This window comes from Scyliorhinus torazame, chromosome 14 (genome assembly GCF_047496885.1).
Source record: "Scyliorhinus torazame isolate Kashiwa2021f chromosome 14, sScyTor2.1, whole genome shotgun sequence".
NCBI classification, from domain to species: Eukaryota; Metazoa; Chordata; class Chondrichthyes; order Carcharhiniformes; family Scyliorhinidae; genus Scyliorhinus; species Scyliorhinus torazame.
Genome location: NC_092720.1, coordinates 188,318,408 through 188,330,870, shown reverse-complemented (window position 1 = coordinate 188,330,870; position 12,463 = coordinate 188,318,408). Strand labels below are relative to the sequence as shown.

General features: G+C 50.9%; 1 protein-coding gene across 1 annotated transcript in view; it reads right to left on the bottom strand.

The window, feature by feature from the left end:
- Positions 1 to 12,463, bottom strand: part of LOC140389099 (uncharacterized) — a 165,515-nt gene that overhangs the window by 77,262 nt on the left and 75,790 nt on the right. Inside the window, exon 11 of the mRNA XM_072473259.1 lies at positions 10,892 to 10,927. Coding sequence (XP_072329360.1) covers positions 10,892 to 10,927 — 36 coding nt within the window. The remainder of the gene's footprint in view (positions 1 to 10,891; positions 10,928 to 12,463) is intronic.

The window sequence follows — 12,463 nt, the reverse complement described above, 5'->3', positions numbered from 1 at the left end:
TATGGGTTGGTGTAATGCCCTCCTGTGCTAGTGTCACCTCTGTGTGTATCGTGACTGCCCATTGGTCGTGTCCTATCTTACTGACCTATTGGTTGACTGTCTGTGTGTCATGTCTCTGGTGTTCCCTCTAGTGTCTAACTAGGTGTAGTGTATGTACATTAACCCTTTGTGTACTTACAGTATATCACCACAAACACTTGGGTGGAAGTCGCTCTCTGACCCTTTTTCCCCACTAGGGCACGGCAAAAGACCCTGTGAATGACCGACTGGCCTTACCCCACCCGCTTTTTTTCGCCACTACAAGAAGATTCATCAGAACTAATGGGATTGTACGGAAGCCATAAATATTTCACCACCTTTTCACCAGAGTTTCAGCTCAAGAACTTTATTCCAGCTATAGCAGGGGAGCTGAGAATCCACTAGGTGGTGTTGGGGGGGTTGGTGGGTGGTGGTGTTGGGGGATGGTTTGGCCTCAAATGTGGTATTGCGTGTCACTGACCTCCACTTCGTGCAGGCCTATACAACTACCTACGGGACCCTGGTGGAGTGGACCACACATTAAGAATCATTTGTTCTCTTCGAATGTGACTGATGTTACAAGGAAAGGCAAGTGCTGAGGGGATAGGGGATTGGGCCTGCTACCTGTTTCACGTCCTGCCGGATTTTGCCATCCATTGAAGAGGTAAGGAAAAGAGCTTTTATCTGGGTTAATTCTGGAGAATCAAAGAGTTGTTCTATGAGGAACGATTGAATGGAATGGGCCTATACTCTTTGGAGATCAGAAGGACGAGAAGCAATCTCATTGAGGTGTAGAATTCTACGGCGCGCTGAGATGTTGCGGGTCTTCCCTTTGGTTGGAGAGTTCAGGAGGACACGGAGTAAGTACCGAGAGGAGCAGAAATTTCTTCCCTCAGAGGCCTACGAATCTTAGAATGCTTGGAAAGCCAGAGATGTTCCATCATTCAAAACAGGAATCGCTAGATTTATGGACATTAAGGGAATTGACGGATGTGGGGATTCGGGTGGGCTACTGGGGTTGAGGTAAATGATTAGTTTTGATTTTATTGAATGGCAGTGTGGGGAGACTTCCAGTAGCGACCATGGAGTGAGTGGTCGCAGACAGGGCAACTCTTGCTCGAAGGCGTAGAACTGAGCTCTTTTTACCCCAAAATGGGAGAGATTTCAACGGGAAAGTGTAGTTGAAGGTGTGGAGAAGTTCCCCTGGGAGTGGTTATCAGACCCGGCAGAAGAAAGTGAAAGACCTAGCCAAGGAGCTGGGAGAGACCTGTGGCGCAGTAGCAATCGGAAATTTGGCGGAGGGGGAAGGGTTGCCGCAGTTTGGAAAATCCCAGATGGAGTAGTCGATTGCTTTTATTAGAGAAGAGTTTCATCAACAAAGAAGGGAGATGCAGGAGAACAGATCAAAGGCCATCGAAAGGGTTGTTGCACCCCTGAAAGGCTTGACGGAAAGGGTCAAGATGTGTTTGGAGGCACAGGGGTCGCAGATCCGTGAGATGAGGAGGGTGATATGTGACTACAGTATCGACATTGGAGGTGGAGGTGGTGCTCCTGGGGGACCTTTGCAAGTCGTTAAGAGCAAAGGTGGAAGAGCACGAGAACAGGTCAAGAAGGCGGAACCTGTGTATTGTCGACCTGCCTGAAGGAGTGGAAGGTGCGAGTGCCACGAGGTATGTCTCGAGGATTCTGGCAGGGCTGGTGGCGGAGGGTGTGCTGGACAAGGCCCCAGAGGTGGATAGAGTGCACAGATCCCGAAGGCAGATGCGGTGATCGTAAGACTTCACAAGTTTGCGGAGAAGGAAAAGATCCTGCAGTGGGCCAAGGAGAAACAGAACTGTGAATGAGAGGGGAACAAGGTCTGAATATACCAAGACATTGGAGCAGAGCTGTCAAAAAGGTATGCTGGGTTCAACAGGGCTAAGGCGGTGCTTTATCGATGGCAGATCAGGGGCGAAATTCTCCGGAAACGGCGCGATGTCCGCTGACTGGCGCCCAAAACGGCGCAAATCAGACGGGCATCGCGCCGCCCCAAAGGTGCGGAATGCTCCGCATCTTTGGGAGCCGAGCCCCAACATTGAGGGGCTAGGTCGGCGCCGGACAAATTTCCGCCCCGCCAGCTGGCGGAAAAGGCCTTTGGTGCCCCGCCAGCTGGCGCGGAAATGACATCTCCGGGCGGCGCATGCCCGGGAGCGTCAGCAGCCGCTGACAGCATTCCCGCGCATGCGCAGTGGAGGGAGTCTCTTCCGCCTCCGCCATGGTGGAGACCGTGACGAAGGCGGAAGGGAAAGAGTGCCCCCACGGCACAGGCCCGCCCGCGGATCGGTGGGCCCCGATCGCGGGCCAGGCCACCGTGGGGGCACCCCCCCGGGGCCAGATCGCCCCGCGCGCCCCCCCTGGACCCCGGATCCCGCCCGCGCCGCCTTGTCCCGCCGGTAAGGTGGGTGATTTAATTTACGCCGGCAGGACAGGCATTTTAGCGGCGGGACTTCGGCCAATCCGGGCCGGAGAATCGAGCGGGTGGGGGCCCGCCAACCGGCGTGGCGCGATTCCCGCCCCCGCCGAATCTCCGGTGCCGGAGACTTCGGCAACCAGCCGGGGCGGGATTCACGCCAGCCCCCGGCGATTCTCCGACCCGGCGGGGGGTCGGAGAATTTCGCCCCAGGTTTGGGATGTTTTACTGGCAAAATCGTGGGTGACTTTCGAAGGCCGGGAATACTATTTTGAAACCCCAGGAGCGGCCAATGACTTTATTAAAGAGCACAAACTGGAGGAGGACTGAACATTGATGGGAGTTGGAGGAGTTGGCACAATGGAGTTCGATGGATACGGGTCGTGTGGGGGTTGGAGGGTGGGGGTGGGTTCTTTTCTTCCTAAGTGGACAGTTTTCGTTGGTTCGACTATTTGTTACTAACCCTCAAGTAGCCATTTGTCTGGCGTACTCGCTGAGCGGCGGCTGAGGCTTTGTCACCGGAGATAGACCAATGGCCGCATTCTTTATAAGGAGGCAATAAAGAAGAAAGCACATGTGTGGCTGCCATCTTTATAGGGCATTACATTCACCCCCCACCAGCTGGCCTGGGTTTGCAAAATCCTACCAACTGTCCTGGCTTGAGACAATTCACACCTCTTTAACCTGGGGTTACCCCTCTCTCTGGCTCTGTAAAGACTTAATTACCTGCAAAGGCTCACATTCAAAGTATCGTCTTGCATCTTTGAATTTGTCTATATATGTGTTTCTGGAACATACCTCTTCATTCACCTGAGGAAGGAGCAGCGCTCCGAAAGCTAGTGATTCGAAACAAACCTGTTGGACTTTAACCTGGTGTTGCAAGACTTCTTACTGTGCTCACCCCCAGTCCGACGACGTCATCTCCACATCATAGAAAAATTGCAGAAGACATTTATGATGATGCTACCAGGACTTGATGGCCTGAGTTATAAGGAGAGGCTGGAACTTTTTTCCCTGGAGCGTAGGAGGCTTCGGGGTGATCTTATGATGATGAGGAGCATCTATAACATTATGAGGAGCATCGATAAGGTAGATAGTCGACATCTTTTCCCAAAACGAGGAGTCGAGTACTAGAGGACATAGGTTTAAGATGAGAGGAGAGTGATACAAGAGAGACCAGAGGGGAAATCTCTTCACAGAGAGGGTGGTGAGTATCTGGAAAGGGCTGCCAGAGGCAGTGGTAGAGGTGGGTCCAATTTTGTCCTTTAAAAAGTAGTTAGACAGTTACATGGGGGGGTTTAGAGGGATGAGGGCCAAATGCAGGCAAGTGATAGCTTAGTGATAGATACTGGGCGGCATGGACCAGCTGGGCCGAAGGGCCTGTTTCGATGCTGTAAACATCTATGACTCCTTTGACTCTATGACACAGATCAAGGAGGAGAGGGTAGGAGGAGGGCGGGGGCGATAGATAGGTGGAGCCTTTGGACAGGAGCTGCCATGCTGGCAGGTAATGTTGGTGAAGTGAGGTGAAGGAGATGGCCATGAAGGATGGCCATGAAAGACCAACTCCCTTCTTCAGACTCCTTAAGTGTGTGTGGCAAGGTTGGAGAAGAAGCGAGGTCAGGGCGGAGAAGAGGGCCACCTTCGATGGGCCAGGTACAGGGCGAAGTTAAAGGGGACAGAGTCGATAGAGGAGGATGACGGAGGTTGGAGGGGAATGGAGGCGCAGGCTTCCGGTAAGGCTCATAACGTGGAACGTGTGGGGGCTCAATGGACCGGTGAAGACCTCTGGGGTCTTTGCACACTTAAGGAGTCTGAAGAAGGCGGGTGGTCTTTCTGCAGGAAACGCACCTCTGCGTGAGGGGCGAGGTCAGGTTCAGAAAGGGATGAATCCAATCCAATCTAATCCAGCGGGGCTAGTGAATGTTAATGCACCGAACTGGGACGACCTGGGGTGTGAGGGGGCTGCTGGCAGCAATCCTGGACTTGGCCACGCACCAGTTGATTATGGGGGGGGACTTTAATTGTATGCTGCAACCGAGGATGGACAGGTCAAGCCCCAAGTCAATGTGAAGGCTGCGGATGGCGAAGGAGCTGGGAGGGTTTATGTAAAGGATCGGTATGGTGGACCCTTGGAGATTTAGGGACCCGGGGAAGAGGGGGTACTCCTTCTTGTATAAGGAATACTCCAGAATTAGTATTGGTATTTTGTGGTGAGCGTGAGGTGCTGGTGGGGGTGTGGAGGATAGTAATCTCGGACCACACGACACACTGGCTGGAGGTTTGGCTTAGTTCGGGACGGGAGCAGAGGCCGGGATGGAGGTTAGACTCGGGGCTGTTAGCAGACAGAGGGTTTTGTGTTAAGGTGAGGTCGGTGATTAAGGCCTGTGTGGAAATGAACCAAAATGGGGAGGTATCGGCGGCCACATTCGGGGAGGCATTGAAGGTGGTGGTTCAGGGGGAGATTCTCATTCAAGGCGCATGAAGATAGGAAAATAAGAGAGGAGTACGAACGATTAGTGAGCGAGATAGTCGAGGGGGATAGGGAGTATTTGAGGGCCCCCACCGCGGAGGGATTGGCGGAAAGGAAAAAGCTACAGGGACAGTTCCATAGGTTGACGACAGGAGGGCGGTTGGACAGCTATGGAGGGCGAGGGGGGGGGTGGGGTGCAGTATGAATGTAGAGAGAAGGCATGCTGCTTGTTAGCTCATCAGCCACGGAGGCAGGTCGCATCCAGGGAAATCTCGAGGGGGCAGACAGGGACGGGGGGAGATGGTGTCGGAGCTGGGGAAGATAAACAAGGAATTCGGGGAATATTACAAGGAATTGAATTGGGCAGACCAGGGGGATGAAGAGGGGGATATGGGGCGGTTCTTAAACAGGCTGGAATTTCCACGGCTGGATGAGAAGAGGAGGCAGGCACTAGAGGAGCCTTTAGGGCAGAGGGAGGTAATGGAGAGTATAAGAGGGATGAAGTCAGGGAAGGCCCTGGGGCCAGATGGTTACTCGGCAGAATTTTATGAGGAATTTGCGGCGGAACTGGCACCACACCTACTGGGGGCATTTAGGGAGGCGCCGGGGAAGGGGAAGCTGCTGGAGATAATGACACAGGCGACGATTACACTTACAAAGAAAGGGAATGAACCGTTAGAATGTGGGCCATACAGGCCCATAGCGCTGTTAAATACAGACGTAAAAATGCTGGCTAAGTTAGTGGCGGGGAGAATGGAGGGATGGGTCCCGGGGTGGTTGCAGAGGATCAAACAGGCATTGTGAGACCAGACGGGCTTCATCAAAGGTAGACAGCTAACTTCGAACATCAGGCGCCTGCCGAACGTGATCATGACTCCATCCGGTGAGAGAACACCTGAGGTGATTGTCTCCCTGAACGCAGAAAAGGCCTTCGACAGAGTCGAAAGGAAGTACCTCAGAGATACTGGAACGGTTCGGGCTCGGAACAGGATTCGCCTCCTGGGTGAAACTCCTGTATAACGCCCCCATGGCAAGCGTGTGGACAAACACCACAGCTCTAAGTACTTCCATATGCACAGGGACACGAGGCAAAGATGCCCATTATCCCCACTGCTGTTCACCTTAGCGATAAAACCACTATAGATCGCACTCAGAGCAACAAAGAATTGGAAGGGGATCCGAAAAGAAAGCAGAGAGCACAGAGTCTTGCTCTATTCGGATGACCTGCTCCTCTACATCTCGGACCCACGAAGCAGCGTGGAAGGAACCATGGTGATCTTGAAAGAGTTTGGAGCCTTCTCGGGCTAACGTGAGCATAAACGAGAGCCTCCCAGTGAACACATTGCCCAAGCTCCTCTTCCTATTTAAATCCATCTCGATCTTCATCCCCAAGGTCTTTTCCAACTCACTGGCCAAATTGATTATGGTGTTCGTGTGGGGAGGAAAAATGCAAGGATCCCAAAGAAAGTACTACTGAAAATGAAATCCAAGGGGGGTCTATACCTCCCAAACTTGCAGTACTACCACTGGGCAGCAACCGCAGAGAGAGTAAAGGGGTGGATAAAGGAACTAGAAGCCAAGTGGGTGCTCAAGGAACAGGATTCTTGCAAGGGGACCTCCCTCCAAGCTCTAGCCACAGCAGCATTCCTATCCCCACCCAAGAAGCATTCAACCAGCCCAGTGGTGGTGGCAACACTCCAGTCGTGGAATCATCTGCTACAGCATTTCAGCCTAATAAGCGGCATGGTAGCATGGTGGTTTGCACTGTTGCTTCACAGCCCCAGGGTGCCAGGTTCGATTCCCGCTTGGGCCACTGTCTGTACGTTCTCCCCGTGTTTGCGTGGGTTTCTTTCTTCACTCGTCATAGAATTTACAGTGCCGAAGGAGGCCATTCGGCCTATCGAGTCTGCACCGGGCCTTAGAAAGAGCACCCTATCCAAGCCCACCCTTGCACCCTATCTCCGTAACCCAGTAACCCCATCCAAACCTTTTGGGTACTGAGGGCAATTTTGGACACTAAGGGCAATTTAGCATGGCCAATCCACCTAACCTGCAAATCTTTGGACTGTGGGAGGAAACCAGAGCACCCGGAGGAAACCCACGCAGACACAGGGAGAACATGCAGACTCCGCACAGACAGTGCTTCGGATGCTCCGGTTTCCTCCCACAAGTCCCGAAAGATGTGCTGTTAGGTGAATTGGACATTTTGAATTCTCCCTCTGTGTAGGCGAACAGGTGCGGAGAGTGGCGACTAGGGGCTTTTCACAGTAACTTCATTACAGTGTTAATGTGACAATAAAGATTATTATTATTATTATTATTATTAACCAAAATGTCCGACAAAGCCACCATCTGCAACAACCACAGGTTCGCACCAGAGCTCATAGATGCTTCCTTCTAAAGGTGGAAACAGGACAGGGGACACTGACAGTTAGTGATCTGTACACCGACGGCAGGGTAACAATGCTTGAAGAGCTGACAAAAAGATTCCAGCTGATGAGGGGCAACGAACGTGGGTACCTACAACTCAAAAACTTCTATGAAAAGAAACAAGGACGCACCTACGACCGCCACACCAGTCACTGCTAGAGGAACCGCTGGATGCGGACATCTTAGGGAAAGGGAACTGCAGTGACATGTATGGGCAACTGCTAAGGAGGGCCAACACCCAACTGGACGAGACAATGGAGAAGTCAGAGGAGGACTTGGGGTTCGAAATAGGGTGGGGACTCTGGAGTGAAGCACTGCACAGGGTCAACTCCACCTCCACATGCTCAAGGCTAAGCCTAATACAGCTAAAAGTGGTATACAAAGCCCACTTAACCGGAACCCGAATGAGCAGGCTCTTCCAGGAGGTGGATGGGAACGGTGCCTAGGAGGCCCGACCAAACACGCCCACATGTTTTGGTCTTGCCCAGCCGTGCTGGTTTCTGGACAGCCTTCTTCGAGGCAATGTCCAAAGTGGGGATGAGGGTGGAGCCATGCCGAGAGTGACAGTCTTCGGGGTATCAAAACAGCCAGATCTCTCCATGGAGAAGATGGCCGACAGCCTTGCCTTTTCCTCCCTAATTGCCTGCCGGAGAATCCTGCTCGGCTGGCGGTCAGCAGCACCGCCCAAAGCTGCAGCCTGGCTGTCCGATCTGCCGGAATTTCTCCAAATGGAGAAAATCAAAATCGCCATCCGTGGGGCGGAAGAAGGCTTCCACAAAACGTGGGAGCCATTCACTTGGTTGTTGCCAACAACTAGGAAGCCAAAAATCAAGAGAAGGTAGCCACGACACAGAAGGGAAGTAAGGGTGGGGGGGAGAGGATGGGGGTCAGGGAAACTAGGAATTCAGCCAAACCCAACAGGAGATCCATGGGACACATGGGAAGGGAGGGGAGGGCAGGAGCAACAACAGTGGGAACCAGGGGGGAGAAAAGAGAGGGGAAAACCGGCGGGGAACAAAACGCAGGGGACCACAATGACCACAGCAAACACTGTGAGGAAGGGACAAACGAAAGGGAAGGGGAAACTGTGACATAGTTAAAACTGATCTCAATGTAAATAACTCTAATAGTACTTCCTGTGTGCTCCCTGGCGTAACTCTCACTGTTTTGTTTGTATTTATATTTGTTTTGTACACCAAAATAACCACAAAAAAACATTGTTTTAAAAAAGCAAAGCTCTGTAGCATGCTGCTGAGTGGGAAAGATGACTAACATTATGCCGTAAGGCATGATGGGAAAAGAGGACAATGACTAACATTAAAGAGGCAAACAGAGAAAACTGCAGCTCTCTGCAAAATGACTTTCGTGGGAACCACCTGAAAACAACAACTTGCATCGGACATTTCACTGATAATACTTTTGGTTTGGGACATTGAGAACAAGGCTCTCCCTCTCTCTAAAGGTCGAATGACGCCTAGAAGCTGAACAAATTGTTTAATTTAAACCTTATAAAATAGTGGGCACTTCTGAGATTTATCAGCGATAACCCCAGGAACATCATTCGCAAGACGAGATACTGAGTTTTAAAGGTCAACCCTAGTCATGCTCTCTCTGTATGGGTAGTGTGTGTGTATATTTGAAACTTGTGGAACTGTATCAATAAACAACAGCTAAAGTCTGAGAACTAATAAAAGCAGTCTAAAACTGTATAAATAAAACTAGCAGAGAATATTCAATATGTCTGCTTCCATCAGTTGTTGCCAGCAGAGGCACCAATAGTGCAGAGGCAGAACCTGAGGTCCTCTTTCTGAATGGAGTCTTTGCATAGGATTTATCAAGATATACAGTACATAAACAGGCCATTCGGCTCAACTCGACCATGCCAGCATTTACGCTCCACTCGAGCATCCTTCCTTCTTTTCTCATCTAACTATACCACCCTAACCATCTCCTCCCTTTCCCCTCAAATACCTGCCCAGTTTCCCCTTAAATGCAACAAGAATGCTCACTTCTAGTTATGCTCTTTCCCACTAGAGGAAACCCTCTCTCTCTGTATCCACTCTATCAAAACCTGCCATCGTTTTAAAGACCTCTATTACGTCGCTGCCATCAGCCTTCTTTTGTCAGGCAAAAAGTGACACAGCCTGTCAACCCTTTCCTGACATGTATGCCCAGGTATATTTGTAAATCCTTGTACATCTACTCTGCATCCTCTCCAGTGCCTCACTATTCTTTTATAACACAGACTTAGAACATAGACGTAGAATCCTTACAGTGCAGAGGGAGGCTATTCAGCCCGTAGAGTCTTCACTGACCCTCCAAAAGAGCACCCCACCGAGGACCACTCCCCCACAAACCCGAAAACACACCTAGCCTTTGGACACTGAGGGACAATTTAGCACGGCTGATCCACCTAACCTGCACATCTTTGGACTGTGGGAGGAAACCGGAGCAGCACCCGGAAAAACCCACGCAACACGGGGAGAATGTGCAAACTCCACACGGACAGTCACCCAAGGTTGGAATCGAACCCAGGCCCCTGGCGCTGTGAAGCAGCAGCGCTGACCACTGTGCCACCCATAATGACCAGAACTGCACACGTACTCTAAATGTGGTCTAACCAGGGTTCAATACAGGTTTAGCATAACTCCCCTAATTTTCAATTCTGTTCCTCTTGAAATGAAGCCGAGCCGTTAGTTAGCTTTCTCATGGCCTTGTTAACCTGTGGTGCTCTGTTTAATGATTGATGCGCATGTACTCTGAGGCCCCTTCTGTCCCTCTGCCCCACCTAGACTTGCAACTTACTTCCCAAGAAATATTCTTCCCACCAACATGTGCTTCCTCACATCTTTCTATGTTGGACTTTATTTTCCAATTCTGTGCCCGATGTGCAAGTTTATTAATGTCCTCCACTAATTTACTGCAATCCTGCACAGTATTGACTAACCCCCAGAGCGCACCTCCCCCCTGCTCCCCCACCCCCCCCAACACCCCCTCACCACCACCACCCCACCCAACCCTAACCCACAAATTTTGAAATGGCTTTCTGATTCTGAATCCTGAGTGTAAATTGTGAATGGTGATGGTCCCAGCAGTGACCCTTTGGAGCGTCACCTTCCCCTTTCCGCCACTCTTGTTTGGAGCCATTGAACAGCACATAAAGGCTCTCAGACAACAAGTCAGGATCATTGACCTGGCCTTGCAAGTGCAATTATTTATTTACTTAAAACATTTTTTTTTGAGTACCCAATTATTTTTTTCCCCAATTAAGGGCTAATTTAGCGTGGCCAATCCACCTAACCTGCACATCATTTTGGGTTGTGGGGGTGAAACCCACGCAGACACAGGGAGAATGTGCGAACTCCACACGGACAGTGACCCAGGGCCGGGATTCGAACCCGGATCCTCAGCGCCGCAGTCCCAGTGCTAGCCACTGCGCCGCCGTGCTGCCCGCAAGTGCATTAATGAACACACGCATAATCATTCAAAGGGGAAAGAATGTAAATGTTTTCACTTCTCACCCCTCTCCAGATGATACTCCAGGAGTGCTTTCAAGGCTGCAAAACGAAGGAACAATGAGTTTCTTTGTAGCTGTTTACCAGAGAAAACACAACAATATGGGGGAAATTCTTGGGTTTCAAAGACAGGAACCCTTCTGCCTTTCTGCTAGAATGCTACTAGGTTTCAAAGGGTAAAACTACAGGGGTAGATTTCATTGATGAGCTTAAATCCTCTGAATACAAAAGATTAAGCAAGGGGTGATCTAACTGAGGTCTTGAGGTGGTAACAACACAGGGTGGCACAGTGGGTGGTGTCCCGACGTCGGAGCCAGAAGGTCCGGGTTCGAGTAATAAAAATCTGGAATTCAAAGATAGTCAATTACCATAAAAACCTATCTGATGCTGGAAGGAAATTTGCCACCATGTCTCAGTCTGGCATACATGTGACTTCTAGGCCCACAGTAATATGGTTGACTCTTAACTACCCTCTGCAAATGGCAGAGCAAGCTATTCAGTTCTATGAAATTCCATAGAATTCCATAGAATTTACAGTGCAGAAGGAGGCCATTTGGCCCATCGAGTCTACACTGGCTCTTGGAAAGAGCACCCTACCCAAGGTCAACACCTCCACCCCATCCCCATAACCCAGTAACCCCACCCAACACTAAGGGCACTTTTGGACACTAAGGGCAATTTAGCATGGCCAATCCACCTAACCTGCACATCTTTGGACTGTGGGAGGAAACCGGAGCACCCGGAGGAAACCCACGCGCACACGGGGAGAATGTGCAGACTCCGCACAGACAGTGACCCAAGCCGGGAATCGAACCTGGGACCCTGGAGCTGTGAAGCAATTGTGCTATCCACAATGCTACCGTGCTGCCCTTGCTGGACACCCATGTCCTATGAAAGAATAAAGAGAAACTTATATTAATATAGTGCCTTTAATGTGACAAAATATGCCAAGGCTCTCCACAAGAGCCACATATGGAGATACCGTATTAGGTCGGGTGATTAAAGTCTGGTCAAAGACGTTTAAAGAAGTCTCAAAGGGGAAAACATGGTCGGAAGGCGGAGAGGCAGAGGGAGGGAATTCCAGATGTTGGGGCCCAGGCAACTGAAAGCATGGCCACCAATGGTGCAGCGGTTAAAATTTGGGGACGTACAGGGCGGCACGGCGACGCAGTGATTAGCACTGCTGCCTCACTGCACCGAGGACCTGGGTTCGAACGCGGCCCCGGGTCACCGCCCGTGTGGAGTTTGCACATCCTCCCCGTGTCTGTGTGTGTCTCACCTCCCCCACAACCCAAAAAGATGGGCAGGTTAGGTGAATTGCCCCTTGGGAAAAAAAAAGAATTGGGTACTCTAAATTTAAAAAAAATAAATAATTTGGGACGCACAGGAGGCTAGATATCTCGGAGGGTTGGAGGAGATCACAGAGATAGGGAGAGGCAAGGCCAGGGAGGGATTTGAAGACAAGGGTGAGAATTTCAATATCAAGGCATGTTTGACCAGCAGCCGATGAGGGTCAGTAAAAGCACAGAGAGGGGAATGGGACTTGCTGAGAGCGATGATGCAGGCAGCAACCTTTTG